Source organism: Cannabis sativa, chromosome 6 (assembly GCF_029168945.1).
Source record: "Cannabis sativa cultivar Pink pepper isolate KNU-18-1 chromosome 6, ASM2916894v1, whole genome shotgun sequence".
Classification (NCBI taxonomy): domain Eukaryota; kingdom Viridiplantae; phylum Streptophyta; class Magnoliopsida; order Rosales; family Cannabaceae; genus Cannabis; species Cannabis sativa.
Genome location: NC_083606.1, coordinates 68148018 through 68171690, shown reverse-complemented (window position 1 = coordinate 68171690; position 23673 = coordinate 68148018). Strand labels below are relative to the sequence as shown.

Sequence of the window (23673 nt, the reverse complement as noted above, 5' to 3'; positions counted from 1 at the left end):
GCTTCCCTTTTTATAAATAGGGTTGAAAAAACTGCCTCTAAAGGCTAATATTGTAGTAGTGATTTTTGAAAAAAAAAAAAGACAGTATTTGTGAAAAAAATTTTGCCCTAGTAAAAAAGAAAAATAATTAAAAATTTCAGTATGTGGTGTAAAAATTCCTTATAAATAATGTTAGATTAATTTGTCCTGTTACTCTTGCAACTTTATTACTTGTGCTAGCTTTAGTAAAAACAATAATAAATTGTAAAATATTGTTTGTATATATACATTCAAACTAAATTTATAAATGTAGTGTTTGTATTATTAAGTAGTATTAAATTGATAATTTTAGTGTTAAATCTATAAAAAAGATTATTTAAATTTAAAGAATTGAATTGAATAGGTCAAAAAAACTATTACCAAAAAAGCCTAGAATAATATAAGTCTCAAGATTCGTCAAAAACAAATATAAGTCTCAAGAAAAAGAAAAAGAAAAAGTGAATTTAGTTTTTTTTTCTTCCTTTTTTAAAATAAGTTATGCATTACACAATCTATACAACAATTTATGTGCCATCCATTTTTTCTTTCATTCTTTTTAAATGCAAATTAATAGAATTATAGATTCAGGGTGTACTATATTAATATTTAACACTAATATTATATATCTCAGAGTTTGTGTGTATAAAATAAAAAAAGTGGAACTAAATTACTGATAGTCTTGAGCATTATTTAAAACCTTAAGAAAATTGGTATTTTTCTTAAACTTTTTAAATGTAGAATAGATATTTTTTGTGCATAGATAAAATTGGGTGACATGTGCATATGTCACAACATTTTAAACTTTAAAAAATTAAATAAAGAAATGAAATATAAACTATATATATCTGTACTTTTTTTTTTCTTAACATAAACATGCATTAAAAAAGATAAAGGCCAACCAAAAACACAAGGTCTATATGAGATATGTACTTTTGTTTTAAATGAGGTTTATTTTTTTTATTTTTTTTTTTAAAGATTAAAAATTATTCAAAGATATATATATATTTACTAGATAGATGTTACGTGTGAAGTGTGAAGTCACGTATATGTTATTTTATTTTAATTTTTTTTAATATCATAATTTTAAAATTAATAATATTCAAATAAGTGATAATCATTAAAATTTGAAAGCATAATAGTGATTTAAATAAAAACAAAAATTACTATTATACTTTGAAATAGTAATTGAAAAAAATTATTATTCGTCCTAAATTTATCCTCGCAATTAATGAAAATACTCATTTGGTTAAACTATCAAAATATTCAAATTTAATTTAAAATAATATTTAAAATTCAACTAATTCTAAATATCAAAATTTGAAAATAATTTTTTAATAAAAAAAAACACAATATGAACAAATTTATTATTAATTGCAACACTTTAGGTGGATTAATTATATTTAGGTTTAACTAACTACATGGAGATGCTGACCCTTTACGTGGCAACATCGAATAATTTGTTATTTTTTTTTTATTTTAAAAAAAAGTCACCCAATAATTTCTCATAATCCAAGAATTCTGCTATATAGCCACATTTTATATAGAATAGATATAAATATTGAATAAGAGAATGCACGACAAAGAGATTTCAGCATTTTAGTAGACAAAGTAATTTTAATCGATAAACAAAATACGAATAATAGAAAAAATAACATGGAATTAATAGGTTAAATTTAAATATTTCTTATTGATTTGATATTTATATATAGGGTAATTTTACGGTAGACTCTAAGGTAGCGTTTGGTTGGGAGGAATAAAAATATAGGAATAGGAATTGGAATAGGAATAGAATGTAATAAAATTTAAAATGCATAAATAAACTGATTAAAAAAAATTATTAAATTTTTTCAAATCTTGCATTGGAATGGTCTTTCCTTCCAATTAAAATGGAATAGTCATTCTACCAAAATGATGGAAAGGCCATTCTATCAGAATGATTTTCCAATAGTTTTAAATGCAACCAAACAAAGGAATAGAATGAAAATTGTTTCATTTCCATTCCATTCTATTTCATTACCTCCAACCAAACGCCACCTAAGTTTGTATCTTATGGCATGGGTAGTTTTTTTAACCAATAAAAGTAAAGTTAAATAGAAGTTATATGGTATGGTAGTGTGTACGTACACATGTGATTATTTTTTCTGGTTAAAAAAAGTAGTTGTTTTGTAAAAAAAAAATTGTTAAAAATAAAAACAAAAAAGAGAGCTTCATATATGTTGTGTGTATATATACATTAATGAGCTTGTTTTTTTTTTTTTTTTGTGCTTTAAGTAAATGATGAGTTTTGTTATTTTAATTTTAGTTTTTTGTTATTGAAAAAAAAATAAATAAATATGTTAAAAATACACATATATAATTTAAAAAATAAAAAAAAATGTATATTAGAATGTGTCATAAAAATTATATTATGTTCATAAGAATATGTTAGCGGGTGCAATTTATGCCATTTGCGCTAAACAAAAATTTGTGTATAAATAAGAAAAAATGTATGGATCCGAGTTGTATAGATAGTAGCATTAAAGAGAGCCTTAAAAGTAGATTGATCTTGTATAGAATAATAAGTTGGATAAAATAAATTTGCTCTTAAAAATGTAAAAGAGTTGTAAATTTTTTTTTTGAAGGAGAATCCTCTTGTGGATGTAATTGACTCTCTATGATTAATACAATTTATTTTTCTTGATAAAAAAAAAATAAAACAAATTAATTTAAACAATAATTAAAGTAGAATTATGTATGTAAATAAATTACTGACAAAAATACTTAATTAACTAATTTTGTTATAGTTAACTATTAATATAAAAAAATTGATATAAAAAATAGTAAATAAAGTTTATTTTTTGAAAATAAATACATGTATAAAAACAATTTAAAGTAACTTTTTTTTTCGAAAAAAATAATAATAATTCAAATTAAAAATAAATATTTCTTTTAATTATTGATATTATTATTTTAAATAAAATATATAATTAAATATTATTATAATATTTATAAAATTTTAATCGTATACGATTAATTTTATTATAAAAATATTCAACTTTTCTATCCATAAAAAATTTATGATAAGTACTACTATAATCTTACTATATGTATAGAAAACTTGCTTGTCAGCTTGCTTTGGAAACTGCTAAGCATGATTTTATCTTTGTTGAGAGTGATTCTGAAGGGGTTATAAATGCCATTAAATGTGTCCAATCCAATTGGAAGATTGTTAACTATTTGTCTGCTTGTAATCAACTCTCCAAGAAATTTTTATCGTGTAATTTTTCTTTTATTTCTAGAAGTTGTAACTTTGCGGCTCATAATGTCGCTAGATGGGCTTATGCTCAGAATATCTCGGGTATTGTAGAACCCTCTGCTATACCCAACACTATCCTATGTAATGACCGTGAGGTCTAATTTTATGGCTTTCAATCAACGTTTTCTTTTTTTTAAAAAAAAAATATGTATAGAAAACTTGATGATAAAAGTATATATAGAACATTTTTTTTTAGAAAAAAGTGTATATATATAGAATATTATTAAATGTTTAGTTCTATACACGTTGCCTATATGTGAGTATTATATATATAAATATAGGTAGTCTTCAACACTGAATATGGGCATAGCTAACTTATTTTAAATTTAGAAAGACTTTGAGATATATATATAAACATAATATAGCAATGAATCCAGAAGGATATCATTTCAGTCATCCACATCATCCATTTTATCAAATAAGAGATTATCAATATGTACCATATTGGAGTACTTGCGGCTTGTGCAATCAATTACTCACACGGGGAGATAAGTTTTACGATTGCAGTTGGTGTTCGTATCTTATGCATAAAGAATGTGGTGAGTTGCCGGAGCACATGAACAACCACACCTTGCACGATCAACACCCTCTCACCCTTCGAAAAATTCACAACAACAACATCAGTAGTTCATGTTGCTTTTACTGTGACAAACCCTTCGGAGATGAATATGCTTACAGCTGCCAGGAGTGTGATTTCTACATGCATATCAAATGTGCTTCAACCCCATTGCCCACCCTTACATCCCATGATGGGGATATTGTTCGATTCTCTTGTCATCAACATCCAATGGCTATTGTCCATCAACATGATGATAAAGGTAACAATTGTTTTGCGTGTCAATTACCTTGGTCCACTCCATCCTATTCCTGCACAACACTCACCTGTAAGAATTTTATCCATAAGTCATGTGCAGAATTACCCCAAACAATTAATCATCCTTTCCATTCACACCAACCTCTTAAACTTCAAATAACCAAGCTTCAAACTTGCGATGTCTGTTGCAAGAAAGATTGTAAGCTCAGTTTTATTTGTTGTGAGAGTGGATGCAACTTTAAATTGTGTACTAAATGTACCAATCTTCACACAACTGTAAAATGTCGTAGTCATGATCACTTGCTTGCTTTGGTGGAAAATGCATGTTGTGATCATAATATTCAATGTGATGCTTGTTTGAGGTCATATAAGGGATTGCAAGGTCCATCTAATCGAGCTAATTCTGAAGTTCAACGTACTCAATCACTCTTGTTTCGTTGCATGGAATGCACTTACAATCTCCATTTTATCTGTGGCCCATTGCCATTTATGATTAAAGATGACTACCACATTCACAAATTGACTCTTGTTGATTCACTAAATGAAGAAGAGTTCGACGAATATTATTGTGATTCTTGCGAAGAAGAAAGGAATCCACAATTTCGTGTGTACACATGCACTGACTGCAAATATCCAACGCACGTTCATTGCATGATGACCGAGGTATGCTAATGACTAATATTATTCTTAATTGTTAATTTTCTTTCTTATCTTAGAATTTTATGAAATATTACTGACATAATTAGAAAATGATTACTTAAAAGATTTGTCAACTAGTTATACTAATAATAATGATTAATTTTTTTTATTATCACATACATATATATACTATACACATATAATGTTACACTAAGTTGATGAAAAAAAACTATTAATTGGTATATAAATACTTTTAGGTAAGTTTACAGTACATCTTTAAAGACATATTTTGATAAACTTTCTATTTGTTTCGTCATATATACTGGAGAATTTTTAGTTAATTTTTTTCATAATCATGTATGTGATAAGTAACAGTTTAATAAACTTAATTTTCGGCGCTGTAAACAATTTGAAAATTTTTAAAAATTTACAAGTAGTCCTAAAAAGTTATAACGTACAAGATTATAAAAAAAATAAGACCTAGATGCAAAAATAGTTAGAGGGTCTACTACGGAATTTTCCAATACTTTCATTAATGTCTTTTTTAAATATAAATATGTCATGTGATCACAAAAATAGAAATTTAGCAACCCAATTTTCTTTTCTATTAAAAAAAAGTTTTTTTTTTTTTTAATAAAGTATTAGAAAAAGCAAATTCTTGAAGCAAAAAATGATAATATAATATTAATATTTATATTATATATTAACAATTATATTATAAATAATTTGCGGCATAAATACTTAAATTTAATTTTTAATTGGAAATAAATACCTAATTTTAATTTTTAGTGACAATATTAATATTTAAGTTATATTTTTGAAACTCTATAGATACTTAATTTTTAAATGTTAAATAAATTGCCATGTGGCAATCTCTGGTTGTTCCAAGTTATGAATTTTTATTTTTTTTAAAAAATAATTTAAATATACTAATAAAAAAATACATGTGAATAATGAGTTGACATGTAATGGCTAGTACCAATAGAGTTCCTAAAATATAACTTTAGTATTATTACTGTTTCCTAAAATATAATTTAGCTATTATTACCGTAAAAAAAATAAACTTAATTATTTATTTACAACTAAGAGTTAAATTTAAATATTTACACTGTAAATTACTCTTATATTATTTTATTAAGGTAATCTTTTTATTAATGTCTAATTAATTGTTAGACAAGATCGTGACTAGAGAAAACAAATAAAATCATTTAAAACAAGATTAATTTATATTATAGTTATTTTTAGCGTTCAATACAAAAAATATTATTAATAATTTCTACAAGTTTAATGAAAATTTATTTTGAATATTAATTGAGTTCATATATCCCCAAAATATAGTATAATACAAAGATTTGAAAAAAAAAATATGTTTTTTTTTTCCTGCAACACTAAACACTTATGAAGCTGATCTTTAGAATATATTTTTTAAATAAATATATAAAATATAATTATAAGTCCAAATAGATGTGAAATGGTTATTCAATATAATAAAAATAAAAATAAAGTAAGTTTTGGCAGCATAGTTTCACTATAACTCATAATGTGCTTCAATTTAAATATCAATTCCAAGTTAATAATAAATTTCAAAAGAATTTAATCACAAAAATACTTTATTAAGTTTTGATTATATGTGAATGTGAATCAGATTATGAAAGCAATAAAAGGAGAGACAAACACCAATAATGATGTGGAGTTAGTGGCCCTTGGAGAGTCTCGATGGGACTGGACCATTTATGAAAAAACAGAACACCACCAACATCAGACCCTTCAAGACATAATCAATACACTAACCCTAGAAGAAAAACAAAAATTGATTCAACCATTTGATTTTACTTATTCCAAAATCATATACAATTACTACCGAAATTTAAATTCTCAATTTGATGAGTTAGGATCTCTTGAAAATTTCAACAAATTTAAAGACTTTTTGCAAGATGGCTATGATAAATTTTGTAGAGAAGTGTATTGCTACACAAGTGAAGAAGGTTTAAAAGTAGAAGATGAGAAGTATTTAAGACAAGAGGTTGTGGAAGTAGTGGAGGGTAAATACATGGTCCCCAACACATTGGCCCCTATTCTCATTACATTCATCCGCAAGTACGGAGATCTTGATGGGCAATCTCGTTTGACAAGTGGAATGAGGAGTGTCATCTCTACCTTACTATGTATTGTCATTGACAAAATGTGTAGAACTAAGCTTGAAGACATCACAATAGATCATCTTAAACAATGGGATTTCTACCTACATGGCATTCAAGAGATCTCAGGCTTCAATGTGGATCCAATCCGTACGATTTTGTATGACAAGTTCTTGAGAGCCTATTTGGGTTATAAAGTCATTAGATGGGAAGAAGAAGTCCCTAAAAAGTTAGACCCAGAAATTGCTACACTGAAAGCCAAATTAGAAAGATGTGAGAAGATGCGAGAAGAACTCCCAACAATCTTGTCTAATAAGTCATCCTTTAAATTAGAATGCTTAAGGGAAACTGCTAAATGGAAGAACAAGACTCCAGGGGATGCCATGTTTTAATAATATTATTCCATCTTACAATAATAGTTTTTATTTTTATTTATGTTTATGTGTGTACTCTTTAATATGAAATTATGAAATGCTATAATATATAATTAATAAAGATGGTGTGTTGTTACACTATTACTATTCTTTTCTATAATTCTATTTATATAATTTGCAACCGATTTTTAGAGGTACCGTATTTGTAATACTCTACTAGATTAAACACGTTATTGTAATTTTAAATAAGGATTTTCACACCAGATACTAAGATTTTTAACTTTGTAACTTTTTTACTTTTTTACTATGTGGCTAAATTTTTTTTAAAAATATTATGTAAGTTTTATACTGTGTACTATGTTAAGTTTTCACGGTTGTTCCACAATTGTTTTTTAGTTGTTCCACTGTTGTTTTAATTGTTCTGTTTTGTTGTTTTATAAAAATATAGTATTTTTGTAAAAAAATTCCGTGTGACAGTAAAATTGTAAGCTTTTAACAAAAATTCAATATATTTGTAAAAACCCCTTTTAAACATTCTGCACTCTTTTGTTAATCAAAAAATTCACTAAAAACGTGAATAATTAAAAAATTTATAAATAAACTTAAACTAAAATACATAAATACAATACACATTTTGGGATTCCGTTTACAAAGTTACATCAGTTTTCAAAATACAAAAGTTACAAAAGTTGTTGCTGAGCGACTATCAAAATAAAGTCTAATTCTCCCAAAAATTTGAACACTCCAAGTCTAATCACCTTGATGTGTACAATCTTCATCTAACCCGAACTCACTGCAGTTCAGCTTTTACCTTGCCCTTACCTACACATAAACAATATATGTGAGTCGATAGACTCAGTAAAAAAAGTATAAACATAACACAAACATAGACAAGATTATAACTAGGCACCCATACACTCAATCATAATCCTATCCCGCATCCAACACGTACTAGGTCTGGAACATTCGTACGACAGTACGATTGATCATAATATTAAGGGAAAAAAACAGGAAAATTCCAAAAATGGTAAAATATTACAACAATACTGTGGGCCGGCCCAATCAACATTTGTACAGCCCACATTGAATATATTACAAAAATACCACTTGACCTTACCTTCAGCCGCACGTCACAAACGGAGAGGATGAAGGAACCTCCATCGATGCAGTCGGCTACGCAACCAGAATGAAACCAGATCAAGCGTAGAACAACCATAAATTCCGGCGAATTTCGATAGGAAACGAACAAATCCAAGGATCTAAACAGAAATTTTTTTAAAAAAAAGACCAGAAAACCGTGGAGAAACTGAAATTAAACATTGATTTCGGTTTTTTATCGTGCAATATCACTCAAACGAGCGTCGAAAATTCAAATTGAAGCAATGTAAATCTATATTGAACAGATTTGGAGCTCCCCCTCAAATCCAAAAAAAGGTATGAAGTGAAATTTTTTTTCAACAATGATACACGTCATTTACAGTTGCATTCTGGTTGATTCACTGGTGTACAACAGGAAATTCAGATTGTAAAAATGAAAAACAAGTACTGATTCTAATTAAGGAACCACGTGATACTAAGAAGGTTTTTTTTATTTTTTTTGCGTTGCCTTACAGTTGCATTATCGTTTTAAAATGGTTTAGAAATCATGAAGAAGTGTCAATTGACGAGTACCAAGAGCTAGCATATATACAAGGTAAGATTTATGAAAATGGTAGCAAATTAGTTTTATAATAGTTGGAAATCGATCTGATTCGAATAAACATGATGAAAAATGACAATGAGTAAGAACTATGTAATTTTGGGGAAAGAATTGTGGTTTTTAAGTTGATTTACAGTTGCATAATCATTTAATAATAGTTTCATTACGTTTTTTGCAGGAATTTATTTTGGAAAAGATAGAGGACATAACAGTTTGAGAAATGGTTAGTTTCCCTAAATTTAAATGAAGTTTCTTAATAGTTTTATTCTCGTTTCTTTGTAGTTTATTTACAACAAAAAAATGGCAAAATCAGGAATCAGGACAGGAAATACAATGCTTGAACAAAGGGACAGAGATAGAAGTAAGTTCGTACTCTATTTCATAACAGAATCAAACCAGTTTTAAAATTCGTTGCCTCGGACTAATAACCATTGCAAAAACACAGGAAAGGAAAGAAATTCCATTCCTAGTCTTCTACAATGGACAATTCGATGATCGAATGAATTATGAAAATCATGAAGCCAGTGGACATTACATTTCAGCCAATTGTAACTATGAAGATTTGCAACAGAAACTCAAAGATGTCCTGGAGTGCAACCAAGAAAACACTGTTTTGCAACTGAAATATCAAGTGAAGGAAGGATACCAACCATTGAGGATAAAGGATGATCAAAGCCTGCATTTCTACATACAACTCAAACTGAAGGACCCCGACTTCACAACATACCCAATGTGTGTGAATGTCATCCACAACCCAACAACAACCATCGATGCATCATTCTTGGGAAATGACAATTCATTAATTACACATACAAGCGCCTTCCAATTAATCGAATACAATGCAGCAACAACAGAAGACTCAACAAATCAACAACATACAATTGAAGCTACAGTACCGGAATTTGGGGGAGAAAGTTTTGACTTCATGGACTATGCAAAACTTGTGGCAGAGGAGATGGTTGAGCAACTGGAAAACAACAGAAAAAAGGAACCAGAAATCACAGATTATGACGAACTACTAATCACAGATCCGCAACATCCTGAAATAGAAGAAGCACAAATATACAAAGATAAAGAAACACTGCAGAGTGTGCTTGGTTTCTATGCAATTAGGAACAACTTCCAATTCAGAGTTAAAAAATCATGTGCAAGAACATACAAGATTTGTTGTTTGGATCCAAAATGCAAGTGGGCACTAACAGCATCCAGAAACGGGCCAACAAAGTCATTCATCATTCGAAAGTACGACAGAAAGGTGATACACACTTGTGATCTAAACATAAGATTTGCCGACAAGAGACAAGCTACAACGGAATTGATTGGAAACTACATCAAGCCACGGTTTACCAACATAAAAACTGTTGGAAATTATTTTACCAGGATCTTAGATCTACTCACAAGTATGTTGATTAACACCCTAAATATGAACTTTTTAAAACGATGAAATAAACACGTATAAAGTTTAGGAAACCTTACATTGGGTGCAGCGGAATATAATGACTCCTTCCGTTCAGATATCTAGCCCTTGATTCCTTTCTGTAGCAGAGCATTATCAATATCTGAACTTGGATCGCTTTCTCTGAATCTTTGATGCTGAAACCTCCTTCTTGCTGAAAGTCTTTCTTCACGATCTTCCTCACTATGATTGAGGTATCACTTGCTGTGTGTGGGCACTACTCATACACTAAGTATTTCGAAATTTGAGGAAGAAGAAAGAGAGAGTGGGTTCGGCCAAAGATAGGGAGAGAGAGAGGCTCAGTTTTTTCTGAATCAGAAGTGTCAGAAGAAAAGAGTAATTTTCCTGAAGCCTTCACTATCTATTTATAGCATTCCACTAGGGTTAGGTTTGAATTATTTGGCATTAAAATAATGAAAAAATCAGAGGTAAATTCCTATAAAAGTGGCCAGCCCTATACTAGTGGATTTGGGCCTCACTTTTTGCAATTTTGAAGTTTTATCTTTTCTGCATCTGATTTTCTCAAAAACGCCAATTTTCTAATTCAACCATTTAAATGCCAATTCTAACTATTTAATAACTATAAATAATTATTAAATAATATTGTCATTTATCATATTTATTAATTGAACCATACAAAGTATCATAATTAACAAATATGCCCCTATAAACTCTTTCTTTACAATTTCCCCCTTACTTAGTGAAAAATTCACAAATAGACATAGTCTAATTTGAGAATTATAATTGATTAATCAAAACTAATTATATGAGTCTTACAAGCAATATTATCTCAACTAGTGCGGGGACCATGGGTCTATATAACCGAGCTTCCAATAAGTAGATCAAGAATTTAGCACTAAAATTCACTAACTTATTAATTCTTCGTTGAATCCACGCATAGAACTCAGAATTGCACTCTCAGTATATAGAATGCTCTATATGTTCCACCATATAGACGCATCATTAGTTATCCATTGTTATAATCCTAATGTGATCAATGATCCTCTATATGAATGATCTACACTGTAAAGGGATTAAATTACCGTTACACCCTACAATGTATTTATTCCTTAAAACACTTGACCCCGTATAAATGATATTTCAGCTTATGTGAAATGAGTACTCCACCATTTATGTTCGTTTGGTCAAGCTCGAAGGAGATCATCCTTTGCTTACTATTCGCCAGATAGAAGCTATAGATTCCATGTTTATGCTAGCGCTCCCACTCAATTGCACTACCGTGTTCCCAAAATGTACGTATCACCCTGACCTAAAAGTAGGCTTAACTAACAAATCAAAGAACACGAATAGCCTTTCAAGATTGAGCCTAATCATAACAGGATTAAGAACATTTGATCTAGGATCAACTAGGCGATATTGACTTGAATAGATATTACGACAAGTTTTATAAATCTAAGTCAAAGTTCAATATCAGTCCCTTCCGATGCATACTCCATGCATCCAACCTGAGCTTTACTTTAACCAATGCTCTGGAAAGAACATAGCACTTCTCCAAATGCAAGTAAACTCTGTTGTAGATTATCATATCAGTAAAACCCTGTGTCTGATAAGTCTAGGAAACTTTATTCACATAGTTATGTTTACTTTCCAATGTGTTGACAGCACAATAAACAGGATCAAGTATGTGAAAAGGGTTTCAGATGAATTTATACATTATGTACATATAATCATGAAATAAATCATGTGAACCATGCAACATTAAATGTTATTTCTGATCCATATTAATAAGTAAATCTGATTATATTGAAATGAGTTTTATTTAGGGCATAAAACCCAACAAAAACAACTCAAACGCCACAAGACATCAGAGGAGAAATGAAACACAAGTATAGGGTGAGAATGAACTACATGAAAGCATGGAGAAGCAAAGAGCACGCGCAAGAAGAATTACGAGGAAAAGCCAACAAATCATACAGGCTGCTGCCCGGTTTTTTGCACATGTTGCAAAAAACTAATCCCGGAACAATAGTGCACATGCGAACAGAGGATGACAACAGCTTCAAGTACTTGTTTGTCGCACTGGATGCATCAATAAAAGGATGGAAGAAATGCAAACTTATAATAGTTGTTGACGGAACTTTCCTTAAATCAACATATGGAGGTACATTGCTCTCTGCTTGTACACAAGATGCAAATGGGCACATTTTTCCACTAGCTTTTTCTGTTGTGGATTCAGAAAACAACAACTCATGGCAATGGTTTTTCACAAAAGTAAGAGAAACATATGGGATTAGAGAGGAACAGTGCTTGATCTCAGATAGACATGAGAGCATAAGTAAGGCAGCTTGTCAAGTATTTCCAGAAATCACACATTGCTATTGTGTATACCACCTGTTAGGCAACCTAAAAGCAACCTTCAAGAAGAATGCAAGCAAGCTGGATAAACCATTCTTCGCCGACGAGAGCATACACAGAGAGGAAATTTGAATACCATATGAGCGAGTTGGACAGCTTGGACATCCGTGTAAGACCATATTTACAACAAGTTGGATACCACAAATGGTCAAGATACCACTGCAAAAACAACAGGTATTCAACTATGACTTCAAACATTGATGAATCTCTAAATGCAGCAAACTTGGCAGTTAGAGAGCTACCAATCACAACACTGATGGAGTCATTGAGAGCATTGATACAACAATGGACATACACTAACAGGAAAAAAACACAAAAAACAACAACATTTTTAACACCTACAACAGAGAAGAAATTAGTCGACAACTTTGTGGACTCATTGACAGAAAATGTAATGAAATGTTTAATATTTTAGTTATATTATAGTTTTTTAATAGTTTGTTTGCCGTTGTTATACATATTAACAGTTTTATAAATTTACTTAATCCGCAGGTAAAACCAATAAACGAGACCATGTTCGAAGTCGTTGAACTAAGCAGATCATGGGTCATCAACCTCAAGGAGAAAACATACAGTTGCAACAGATTCCAACTTGACGAGTTACCGTGTGCTCATGCGCTTGCTGTTATAAAAGAGATGAACTTGAATGTTTACAACTACTGTTCAGGTTATTACACCACAAGAACATGGCTTGAAACATACAGCGGCTCAACATATCCGGTACACAATCACACAACATGGGATGTGCCACAGAACATAAAAGATATCATTGTTCTGCTACCAAACCAAAAAATAAGATCTGGAAGACCAAGGAAACGAAGGTTTTTATCTGAATGGGATACAAAAAAACATAACAGGTGCAGCAAATGTGGTCAACACGGACACAATCGAAAGACATGCAACAATCAAGCAATAAAATAGATACATATGAAATATTTGAATTGTTTAATTCTGTGTGCAAATTCAAACAGGTTGATCTGTGATGTTCTAAATACATAGGATTTCATTTTTATGAAATTTGAAACAGTTTTTTAATAGTTGCAAAATCGTTTTGTTACAGTTGTGACACTTTGTAAATATTAAGTACCGGAATGACTTCTTCTTTACAGTTTTAAAAGCAGTCAGGCAAGAATTGATAAAACATAACTAAAATAAAGGAAAAAGGAGTAATGGAATACAAGAATAAAAATACATTCATAGCACAATTTAGAAATATAAAAACATTGTTTGTATTCAGTTGGTTAATAGTTTCTCCATAGTTGTGCGACCGTATATAAAAACTTGAACAATTAAAAAAACAAACAACTTTGGGAAATACAAACCTATACAATAAACATATTATAAGGAGTAAATCTCAAATATCCTAAAAGTTTTAAACCAGGTACATAGTATAAAATCAAATATAATACCTACATTCAACCAATAACACTAACTATTGTCTGATAATAGATTCAACAAATAACAGAAAAGAGTCACCAAATTAAAAGATCCTATTTTTTCAATTTAGAAGCCTTAGAAGACTTGCTTTGCTTCTCATCCTCGCTATCAATGCTTTCATCAATTTTCCTTTGGCCATATGAGAAGAAAAGTGCAGCAAGCCGGGTACGATAAACTTCGATGTCAAAGTCCGCAGGGACATCCTTTCCGTGGATAAAGAATTCGACAAATGCAGCAACATATGCTCCGCAATCACTATAAAAACAGAAGAAAAGTAAACAGTTTAGAAACTAAAAAACAACATAAAATAAACTTAAAAGAAACACTCACTTTTTCTGCTGAGACGGCAGACCACTAATCTCCACGATTCTTAAGGGAGCTGTAGGGTCAGAACCTAAGGCAGGAGCTTGTGACCTATTCTTCCAGAAACCAAGTAAATCGAAAAACAAAGGCAGCAATACAGAATAATGATGAAAGCAATAAAAGGAGAGACAAACACCAATAATGATGTGGAGTTAGTGGCCCTTGGAGAATCTCGATGGGACTGGACCATTTATGAAAAAGCAGAACACCACCAACATCAGACCCTTTAAGACATAATCAATACACTAACCCTAGGAGAAAAACAAAAATTGATTCAACCATTTGATTTTACTTATTCCAAAATCATATACAATTACTACCGAAATTTAAATTCTCAATTTGATGAGTTAGGATCTCTTGAAAATTTCAACAAATTTAAAGACTTTTTGCAAGATGGCTATGATAAATTTTGTAGAGAAGTGTATTGCTACACAAGTGAAGAAGGTTTAAAAGTAGAAGATGAGAAATATTTAAGGCAAGAGGTTGTGGAAGTAGTGGAGGGTAAATACATGGTCCCCAACACATTGGCCCCTATTCTCATTACATTCATCCGCAAGTACGGAGATCTTGATGGGCAATCTCGTTTGACAAGTGGAATGTGGAGTGTCATCTTTACCTTACTATGTATTGTCATTGACAAAATGTGTAGATGTAAGCTTGAAGACATCACAATAGATCATCTTAAACAATGGGATTTCTACCTACATGGCATTCAAGAGATCTCAGGCTTCAATGTGGATCCAATCCGGACGATTTTGTATGACAAGTTCTTGAGAGCCTATTTGGGTTATAAAGTCATTAGATGGGAAGAAGAAGTCCCTAAAAAGTTAGACACAAAAATTGCTACACTGAAAGCCAAATTAGAAAGATGTGAGAAGATGCGAGAAGAACTCGCAACAATCTTGTCTAATAAGTCATCCTTTAAATTAGAATGCTTAAGGGAAACTGCTAAATGGAAGAACAAGACTCCAGGGGATGCCATGTTTTAATAATATTATTCCATCTTACAATAATAGTTTTTATTTTTATTTATGTTTATGTGTGTACTCTTTAATATGAAATTATGAAATGCTATAATATATAATTAATAAAGATGGTGTGTTGTTACACTATTACTATTCTTTTCTATAATTATATTTATATAATTTGCAACCGATTTTTAGAAGTACCGTATTTGTATTACTCTACTAGATTAAACACGTTATTGTAATTTTAAATAAGGATTTTTACACCAGATACTAAGATTTTTAACTTTGTAACTTTTTTACTTTTTTACTGTGAGGCTGAATTTTTTTCAAAAATATTATGTAAGTTTTATACTGTGTACTATGTTAAGTTTTCACGGTTGTTCCACAATTGTTTTTTAGTTGTTCTACTGTTGTTTTAATTGTTCTGTTTTGTTGTTTTATAAAAATATAGTATTTTTGTAAAAAAAATTCCGTGTGACAGTAAAATTGTAAGCTTTGAACCAAAATTCAATATATTTGTAAAAACCCCTTTTAAACATTGTGCACTCTTTTGTTAATCAAAGAATTCACTAAAAACGTGAATAATTAAAAAAATTTATAAATAAACTTAAACTTAAATACATAAATACAATACACATTTTGGGATTCCGTTTACAAAGTTACATCAGTTTTCAAAATACAAAAGTTACAAAAGTTGTTGCTTAGCGACTATCAAAATAAAGTCTAATTCTCCCAAAAATTTGAACACTCCAAGTCTAATCACCTTGATGTGTACAATCTTCATCTAACCCGAACTCACTGCAGTTCAGCTTTTACCTTGCCCTTACCTACACATAAACAATATATGTGAGTCGATAGACTCAGTAAAAAAAGTATAAACATAACACAAACATAGACAAGATTATAACTAGGCACCCATACACTCAATCATAATCCTATCCCGCATCCAACACGTACTAGGTCTGGAACATTCGTACGACAGTACGATTGATCATAATATTAACCTCTACTCGGTACTCTAATCGTACCGATGTGGTAGCATCAATTCGTACTTAGCCAAACATATATTCGTCAGTATTCAGTGCAACTCTATGTACACTAAAACCGCTCTTACTGATATGTTATCTACTAGGCAATCATAAAATATGTACGCTAAACATGTAAACATGTATACAACTATCATACTAATCTTACCTCACTTCTGAATTTAGGTGTGCCGGTTAACCTGAGTAGAAACTGCTGCTCGATGATTTTAAGGCTCTAGTCACAATGTACATGAACTGGTAAGTGATCCAGTAAATCACTTTTTGGGGACTTACTTAGACTCAAAATTAAAAGTTTTCCTACCAATAAATATCGTGGCAATACCCTAAATATCGAGAAAATACAATCTCCATTTTATCTGTGGCCCATTACCATTTATGGTCAAAGATGACTATCACATTCACAAATTGACTCTTGTTGATTCACTAAACGAATAAGAGTTCGGCGAATATTATTGTGATTCCTGCGAAGAAGAAAGGAATCTACAATTTCGTGTGTACACATGCAACGATATGCAACGAATGTACATTGCATGATGACTGAGGTATGCTCACGTCTAATATTATATTTAATTGTTAATTTTCTTTCTTATTTTAGAAATTTATGAAATAGTATGAAATATTATTTTTTTTATCACATACATATATACATATATACGTACACATCTAATGTTAAGTTAAGTTGACATAATCATCAATCATCAATCAATATATATAAAGAAGAAGGCGGTGACGTGTCATTCTAAATTTGCTTCAAAGCTATTTTTTTTTCTCTCCTTAATTTTCTCATTTTTTAATTTTTAATTCTATAGAAATACAAAAATACCTCCATAAAACTTATATTATATTAATAATAATATAATATTAACCTAAACCTACATATCAATCTACATATATATATATATACATACATTACCTACACACAAATTCTCCTCTTTATTTCCTAAAATATTTAAAGATATATATATACATTACACACATGTTCTCTATCATGCAATTACTCTCTCTCTCTCTCTCATGCATCCATGAGTCCAATTTAACAAAAAACTTTCCTAACAAATTTCAACAAATTTAAAGACTTTTTGCAAGATGGCTATTCTTATTTTAGTAATGAAGTGTATTATTACACAAGTGAAGAAGGTTTAAAAGTAGAAGATGAGAAGTATTTAAGGCAAGAGGTTGTAGGAGTAGTGGAGGGTAAATACATGGTCCCCAACACATTGGCCCCTATTCTCACAACATTCATTCGCGAGTACGGAGATGTTAATCATGGCAAATCTCGTTTGACAAGTATTGGAATGAGGAGTGTTATCCCAACCTTACTATGTACTATCATTGACAAAATGTGTAGAACTAAGCTTGAAGACATCACAATGGATCATCTTAAACAATGGTATTTTTACCTACATGGCATTCAAGAGATCTCAGGCTTCAATCTATCTCCAATCCGAGAGGTTTTGTGTGGAGAGTTCTTGGACGCCTATTTGGGTTATAAAGTCATTAGATGGGAAAAAGAAGTCATTGAAAAGTTAGATGCAAAAATTGCCGAATTGAAAAGATGTGAGAAGATGAGAGAAGAACTCCCGTCAATCTTGTCTCATAAGTCATCCACAACATTAAGACGCTTAAGTGCAACTTCTAAATGGAAGAACAAGACTTTGGGGGATCGTTTATTCTAATAATATAATTTCATCTTACTGTAATAGTTTTTACTTTTTCTTCTTATTTGCATTTATGTGTGTGCTTTTTAATTATGAAATCATAACATGCTATAATAATGAATAAGGATTGTGTGTTGTTATTACACTACTACTATTTTTTAATTTCTATATAATCACATATATAATTTTCAACCAATTTTACTTGTCCTCAAATTTGACTGTTTCATGAGAATCACTTTAAATTATCGGTTTCCATATTAAGTTTATCATTTACATTTTTATCAAAAGTATATATTTTTATGAAATTTTTACATGGAAAATCCATTTTACACAATTTATTACAAAAATACTCTTACACGCCTATATCAACTTTTTTACTTACCATGTTTGTTTTATTACAAAAATACCACTTAGTCATCATTTCATGCACATACACGTGTGCTATCCCCATCACTCATCAATCAAATCCCACTCTCTTCCCTCTCTTTTTTCATTTTCTTTCAATTTCATTTTCGATTTTTCCTTTCTGTTTCTAACTTGATTTGAATACAAGTAACCTCCATTCATAAGATTAACCACCCATTATTGATCACGTTTTTTCCCTCTTCTTTTTTGTTCATCCACGAAATTTCAACTCCCTCTAAGCCCACGATTTATCAACTGTTATTCCCTCTCTGTTTCATTTTTTTTCAAATTTATTTATAAGATGGCAATCACTCGTTCATCATCATCCCCACAAAAATCGAAAATGGGCAAGAAAACTTTGGCCAACAAATCCAAGGGTAAACGCCCGATCCTTGAAGACTATGATTCTGATTTTGATGCTCCACTGCCCAAGCGTGGGAGACCCCATTCTTCGAAGAAAACGAAGCTCAACGTGGAGGAGCACACGGTTCCAGAAATTTCTGGGAAAAAAACTCTTGCATCTGCTGAAGATCGAACTCAGGTTGGTTTTTAGTTTCATTATCGTTTCCCCCTTTTCCTACATTTACACTTTCCCCAGATTTTGGCGTTTTTTTGTTCATTCTGCTTTGTATAATTTTAGGGTTTCATTTGCACATTTCGTTTTATGTTTTTAATTTTTTTAGTTATTTATTGTTGGTTTTGAACATTTCATTTGCTTCTTCTCTGGGTGTGGTTTTTAAATTTGGTTTTGTTTTCTTTATTTTCAGTGTTTTTTTTGTGCTTCTAGGTTCTGTGTTTTGTTTTCGTTTTTAGTGTTTTCAATCAGTCGTTTGTAGTTTCTTATAAGTTTTTTTATAGTTTAATAATGGTATGTTTGATGTGTTTTCGATTTTCATTAGGTTTAGTTGTTTGCTGTTATATTTTAGGTTTCAAAACGATTTTCAAATCTCTGCTCTTTATTTTTGTATAGTTGTATCTGTTTTGTAGTTTGTTTGTTGTTTGTATATAGTTTTATTGTTCTTTTCATACTGTATTTTTCACTATTAAAAATTTATTGTGTTGTTATGTTTGATGTGTTTTTCGATTTCCTTTAGGGTTAGTTGTTTACTGTTTTTTTTTACGTTTCAAAATTATTTTAGGTCTTTGCTGTTTATTTTTGTGTAGTTGTATCTGATTGGTAGTTTGTTTGTAGTTTGTTTATAGTTGTATTACAGTTTTCATACTGTTTTATTCACGATTAATAATTTATTGTGGCCATTTTCGTTATGTTGCAGGTTTGGGACTACAAATTTAGTCCTTCTGATTTTTATAGATCTAAGTGTGTATGCACCAGTGTTTTTTCCGTGATAGATAATATTAAGAACACTTTATCTGTTAATTTGCTTTCTATGTTTCGTCAAACTCAGTTTGGGCATTTTCTGGATATGCCTGAGTTTGTTTTTCATCCGCAAGTCGTACATAGTTTATTACTAAGGGAAGTTTTCCAGCCCAATCCTAAAGAGTTTTGGGCTAAGGTTGCTGGCCGTTGCATACGGTTTAGTGTCGAGGAATTTTACTTGATTTCTGGATTAGATTGTTTCGGTGAATGCAGCAAGTTGTTGTTTTCACAGGAAACAAATCAATTGGTAGAAACATGTTTCCGTGGTGTAAAAACTATTGACCACAAAGCCATCGATGATGCTTTTTTGGGTAGTCGGTGGGGTTTGGATGAGTCTCTTGGTTTGAAAATGGCTGTTTTGTATTTCATTCAGTGTTTTCTTCTTAGCAATACTCTTGATAAAGAAGTGTCTAGGTTTGATCTAGATGTTGTGGATAGCGGTCGGTGGGACGAGTATTGTTAGGGTAGGGAATCATTTGAATTGACAATTGACTCATTCAAAGGTAGGATCCAGCATGGGATTATTATGAAAAATAGGAAGGCAGAGAAGGGAGGCCAATATGATGGCTGGTATAGGGCTTTGGGATGTCCTTGGGTTTTCACGGTTTGGTTTTATGAATGCTGTCCTGCAATGGTGAACTCTTTCTGTAAGAGAGTTTCATCTTCTATTCCAAGGATTCTGAACTGGAGCAACACCATTGTCACCAAAAATCCAACTCTTCGAGACTTGAAGGGCAAGATTTTTGATTTACCTTCGGACAAGGTAATTTACAGTTTCTTTACTGTTTCTTTTCAGTTTTATTTATGCTGTTAATTTTTAGTTTTTCCAATTGTTTTAATTTTTTTCATATTATGTTTGATTATGCTGTTCAGTTGAAGATCAAAAACATGCGTCCTACTGATGAAGAGAGGCAGCAACTTCAACTTGACGGTTTATTTCTCGATGAATCTATTGATGACCGTGGTGTAGCGAAGCAATCCTTTGAGGGTGGGTCATCTTCAAAGAAGTCTGATTCAGCAGATATTGATTTGATGAAATCTAAGTTGGAGATGGTCATTTCGAATCAATCATCATTGGCCGAGGACTTCATATCCTTGAGGTGTTTTGTTGATTTTAATTTCAAGTCCGTAATGACTGTAATTAAGGATATCCAGGAGAAGGTTAATGCCATTCATCGTCGTCCATCTGATGAGGTATTTATTCATATTTTATTGTTTAGGTTTTTTCATATTTTTTTTTAAGTTTCTTTACTGTTTTATTTAAGTTTCATTTATGTTGGTTGATGCAGGGAAAGTCATCGGATGAATTAGTAACTCAAGATTCTGATGATGATGCTGAGGATGATGAGAAGCAACTGCCTGATCCAGAAAATATTGATTCCGACTCCGACGATGGTGGTGAGTTGGTTAAAGTTGGTGGGGATGCTGATGATGCTGACAAGGTTGTTACTGATGTTCCCCCTGCTGATGTGAATCCATCTGAGGCTGTTGGAGGGAGTGATAAAAATGCTAAGGATGTTGAGAAGCCAAAGGGCGATGAGTCTCGATTAAAGGGGGACGATTTCTTTGATGGGTTAAGCTAGCTTGAAATAGATGATGATCAAGTTGTGTTGGCTGGCTTGGAGGCTGTTGGTAAAATCCATGTAAGTTTATTTTTAATTGTTTGCAAGAAAATTAGGTTTCTTTTTGGTTGCTCAATAGTTTCTAGTTTGTTTTGCAACTGTTTTAATGCATTCTTTCTTTTTTAGGTCCCCGCACCCAATCCAGATGTTGTTGGTCAAAAGTCAGATGCCCTTCATACTGATGAAGAAACTGAGGACACTGTCTCTGATACACCTCTGTTGGATAAGAGGAAGCGTGCTCCGGCCTTGAAATCTCCTTTTGTTGATTTCGGGTCTGCTGATGTGAGGAGCACTCCAATGGAGCTTATGTCCTCAGGTTCTCAATCAGCTGTGGATGATAGGGATTTCAAAATGGTGACTTATGTGAAGGGCCTTTATGCTCTTAATGATGCGTTTGGTGATCCCGTATCTCCCGAGATTGAGGCAAAATTTGACGCTTGGATTGGTGAAGGATTGCTTAAACATCCTAGGTGACTGTTTTTATTAAATCTGTTTTTGTATTATGTTTTATTTTTCAGTTTTATTCTGGTTTTAATGCTATTATTTTGCTGTTTCTTTGTTGTTTTAGGCATTATAATTGTTATGAAGATGGCTCAAAGAAATTTACCCCAGGTTTTAGGCTAGGTGTTGATTATGTTGAGGATAAAACTTGGTTTTATCATTTGGCTACATGCGACATGTTTATAAACGACTCGGTAAAGTTTCCAATTTCTATTGTAGTTATGATAGTTTGTTTTCAGTTGCTTTATAAATGTTTTTAAGTTTTGATACCGTATAACAGTTTTTTAACAATTGTTCAACCTTTTCATTTGTGTTTCTGTGTTGTTTTTTTTTCAGCATATGAACACCATATTCTATTACCTTCGGAAAAAAGGTAAATATTCTTCCGCTGTGACGTTGAATTTTGCAACTACTGATTGTCTCTTTGATGATTCCATCCAAGCTTTGTACCACAAATATAACAAGGCCAAGTCAATGAAGACTAAGATGTCACACATTCACGCTGCCCACCCAATAGCGCATTACATTCGAGGTATGCGCATTCCCTGTTCCAAGCCTTGGTATGAAGTCGATCATGTGTTATTCATCATCAATCTAAGAAGGGAAAGTCATTGGGTGTTTGGTCGTCTTGACTTGAATGAAGGGATTCTGTTTCTGTATAATTCTTTGAGGACTGCGAAAATGAATGCTGCAGCTAGGAATGCCATGAAGGCTTATTATGTATTGCTGCCTTTGTTTTTCGATTTACTTGGTTTCTGGAAGAATAGGTCAACTCCCTACAACTCCCTTAAGAATCGTGGAGATTAATGGTCTGCCGTCTCAGCAGAAAAAGTGAGTGTTTCTTTTAAGTTTCTTTTATGTTGTTTTTTAGTTTCTAAACTGTTTACTTTTCTTCTGTTTTTATAGTGATTGCGGAGCATATGTTGCTGCATTTGCCGAATTCTTTATCCACGGAAAGGATGTCCCTGCGGACTTTGACATCAAAGTTTATCGTACCCGGCTTGCTGCACTTTTCTTCTCATATGGCCAAAGGAAAATTGATGAAAGCATTGATAGCAAGGATGAGAAGCAAAGCAAGTCTTCTAAGGCTTCTAAATTGAAAAAATAGGATCTTTTAATTTGGTGACTCTTTTCTATTATTTGTTGAATCTATTATCAGACAATAGTTAGTGTTATTGGTTGAATGTAGGTATTATATTTGATTTTATACTATGTACCTGGTTTAAAGCTTTTAGGATATTTGAGATTTACTCCTTATAATATGTTCATTGTATAGGTTTGTATTTCCCAAAGTTGTTTGTTTTTTTTAATTGTTCAAGTTTTTATATACGGTCGCACAACTATGGAGAAACTATTAACCAACTGAATACAAACAATGTTTTTATATTTCTAAATTGTGCTATGAATGTATTTTTATTCTTTGTATTCCATTACTCCTTTTTCCTTTATTTTAGTTATGTTTTATCAATTCTTGCCTGACTGCTTT

The 23673-nt window shown here is 31.2% G+C and overlaps 3 protein-coding genes across 3 annotated transcripts; all 3 read left to right on the top strand.

Moving 5' to 3' along the window:
* Positions 1 to 3548: 3548 nt before the first annotated feature.
* Positions 3549 to 7347, top strand: LOC115725707 (uncharacterized). The gene is made up of 2 exons (XM_030655301.2): positions 3549 to 4790; positions 6412 to 7347. Exons 1-2 carry the CDS (start codon positions 3681 to 3683, stop codon positions 7294 to 7296), a joined length of 1995 nt encoding a protein of 664 aa, XP_030511161.2. The 5' UTR covers positions 3549 to 3680; the 3' UTR covers positions 7297 to 7347.
* A 5646-nt stretch (positions 7348 to 12993) lies between these two features.
* Positions 12994 to 13785, top strand: LOC133039367 (uncharacterized). Its single transcript, XM_061118248.1, has 3 exons — positions 12994 to 13200; positions 13302 to 13476; positions 13781 to 13785. The coding sequence occupies exons 1-3, from the start codon at positions 12994 to 12996 to the stop codon at positions 13783 to 13785; spliced, it is 387 nt and encodes a 128-aa protein (XP_060974231.1).
* Positions 13786 to 22159: 8374 nt separating this feature from the next.
* LOC115722019 (uncharacterized) lies at positions 22160 to 23295 on the top strand. The gene is made up of 3 exons (XM_061118247.1): positions 22160 to 22381; positions 22524 to 22954; positions 23094 to 23295. Exons 1-3 carry the CDS (start codon positions 22364 to 22366, stop codon positions 23293 to 23295), a joined length of 651 nt encoding a protein of 216 aa, XP_060974230.1. The 5' UTR covers positions 22160 to 22363.
* Positions 23296 to 23673: the final 378 nt, after the last annotated feature.

Bases quoted from the DNA above. Each gene is read 5' to 3' on its own strand.
- LOC115725707 (XM_030655301.2), top strand. From the start codon at position 3,681: ATGAATCCAGAAGGATATCATTTCAGTCATCCACATCATCCATTTTAT. The intron at 4,791-6,411 runs GTATGCTAATGA...AATGTGAATCAG, and splicing joins TTCATTGCATGATGACCGAG to ATTATGAAAGCAATAAAAGG.
- LOC133039367 (XM_061118248.1), top strand. From the start codon at position 12,994: ATGACTTCAAACATTGATGAATCTCTAAATGCAGCAAACTTGGCAGTT. The intron at 13,201-13,301 runs GTAATGAAATGT...CTTAATCCGCAG, and splicing joins TGGACTCATTGACAGAAAAT to GTAAAACCAATAAACGAGAC.
- LOC115722019 (XM_061118247.1), top strand. The intron at 22,955-23,093 runs GTCAACTCCCTA...CTGTTTTTATAG, and splicing joins CTTGGTTTCTGGAAGAATAG to TGATTGCGGAGCATATGTTG.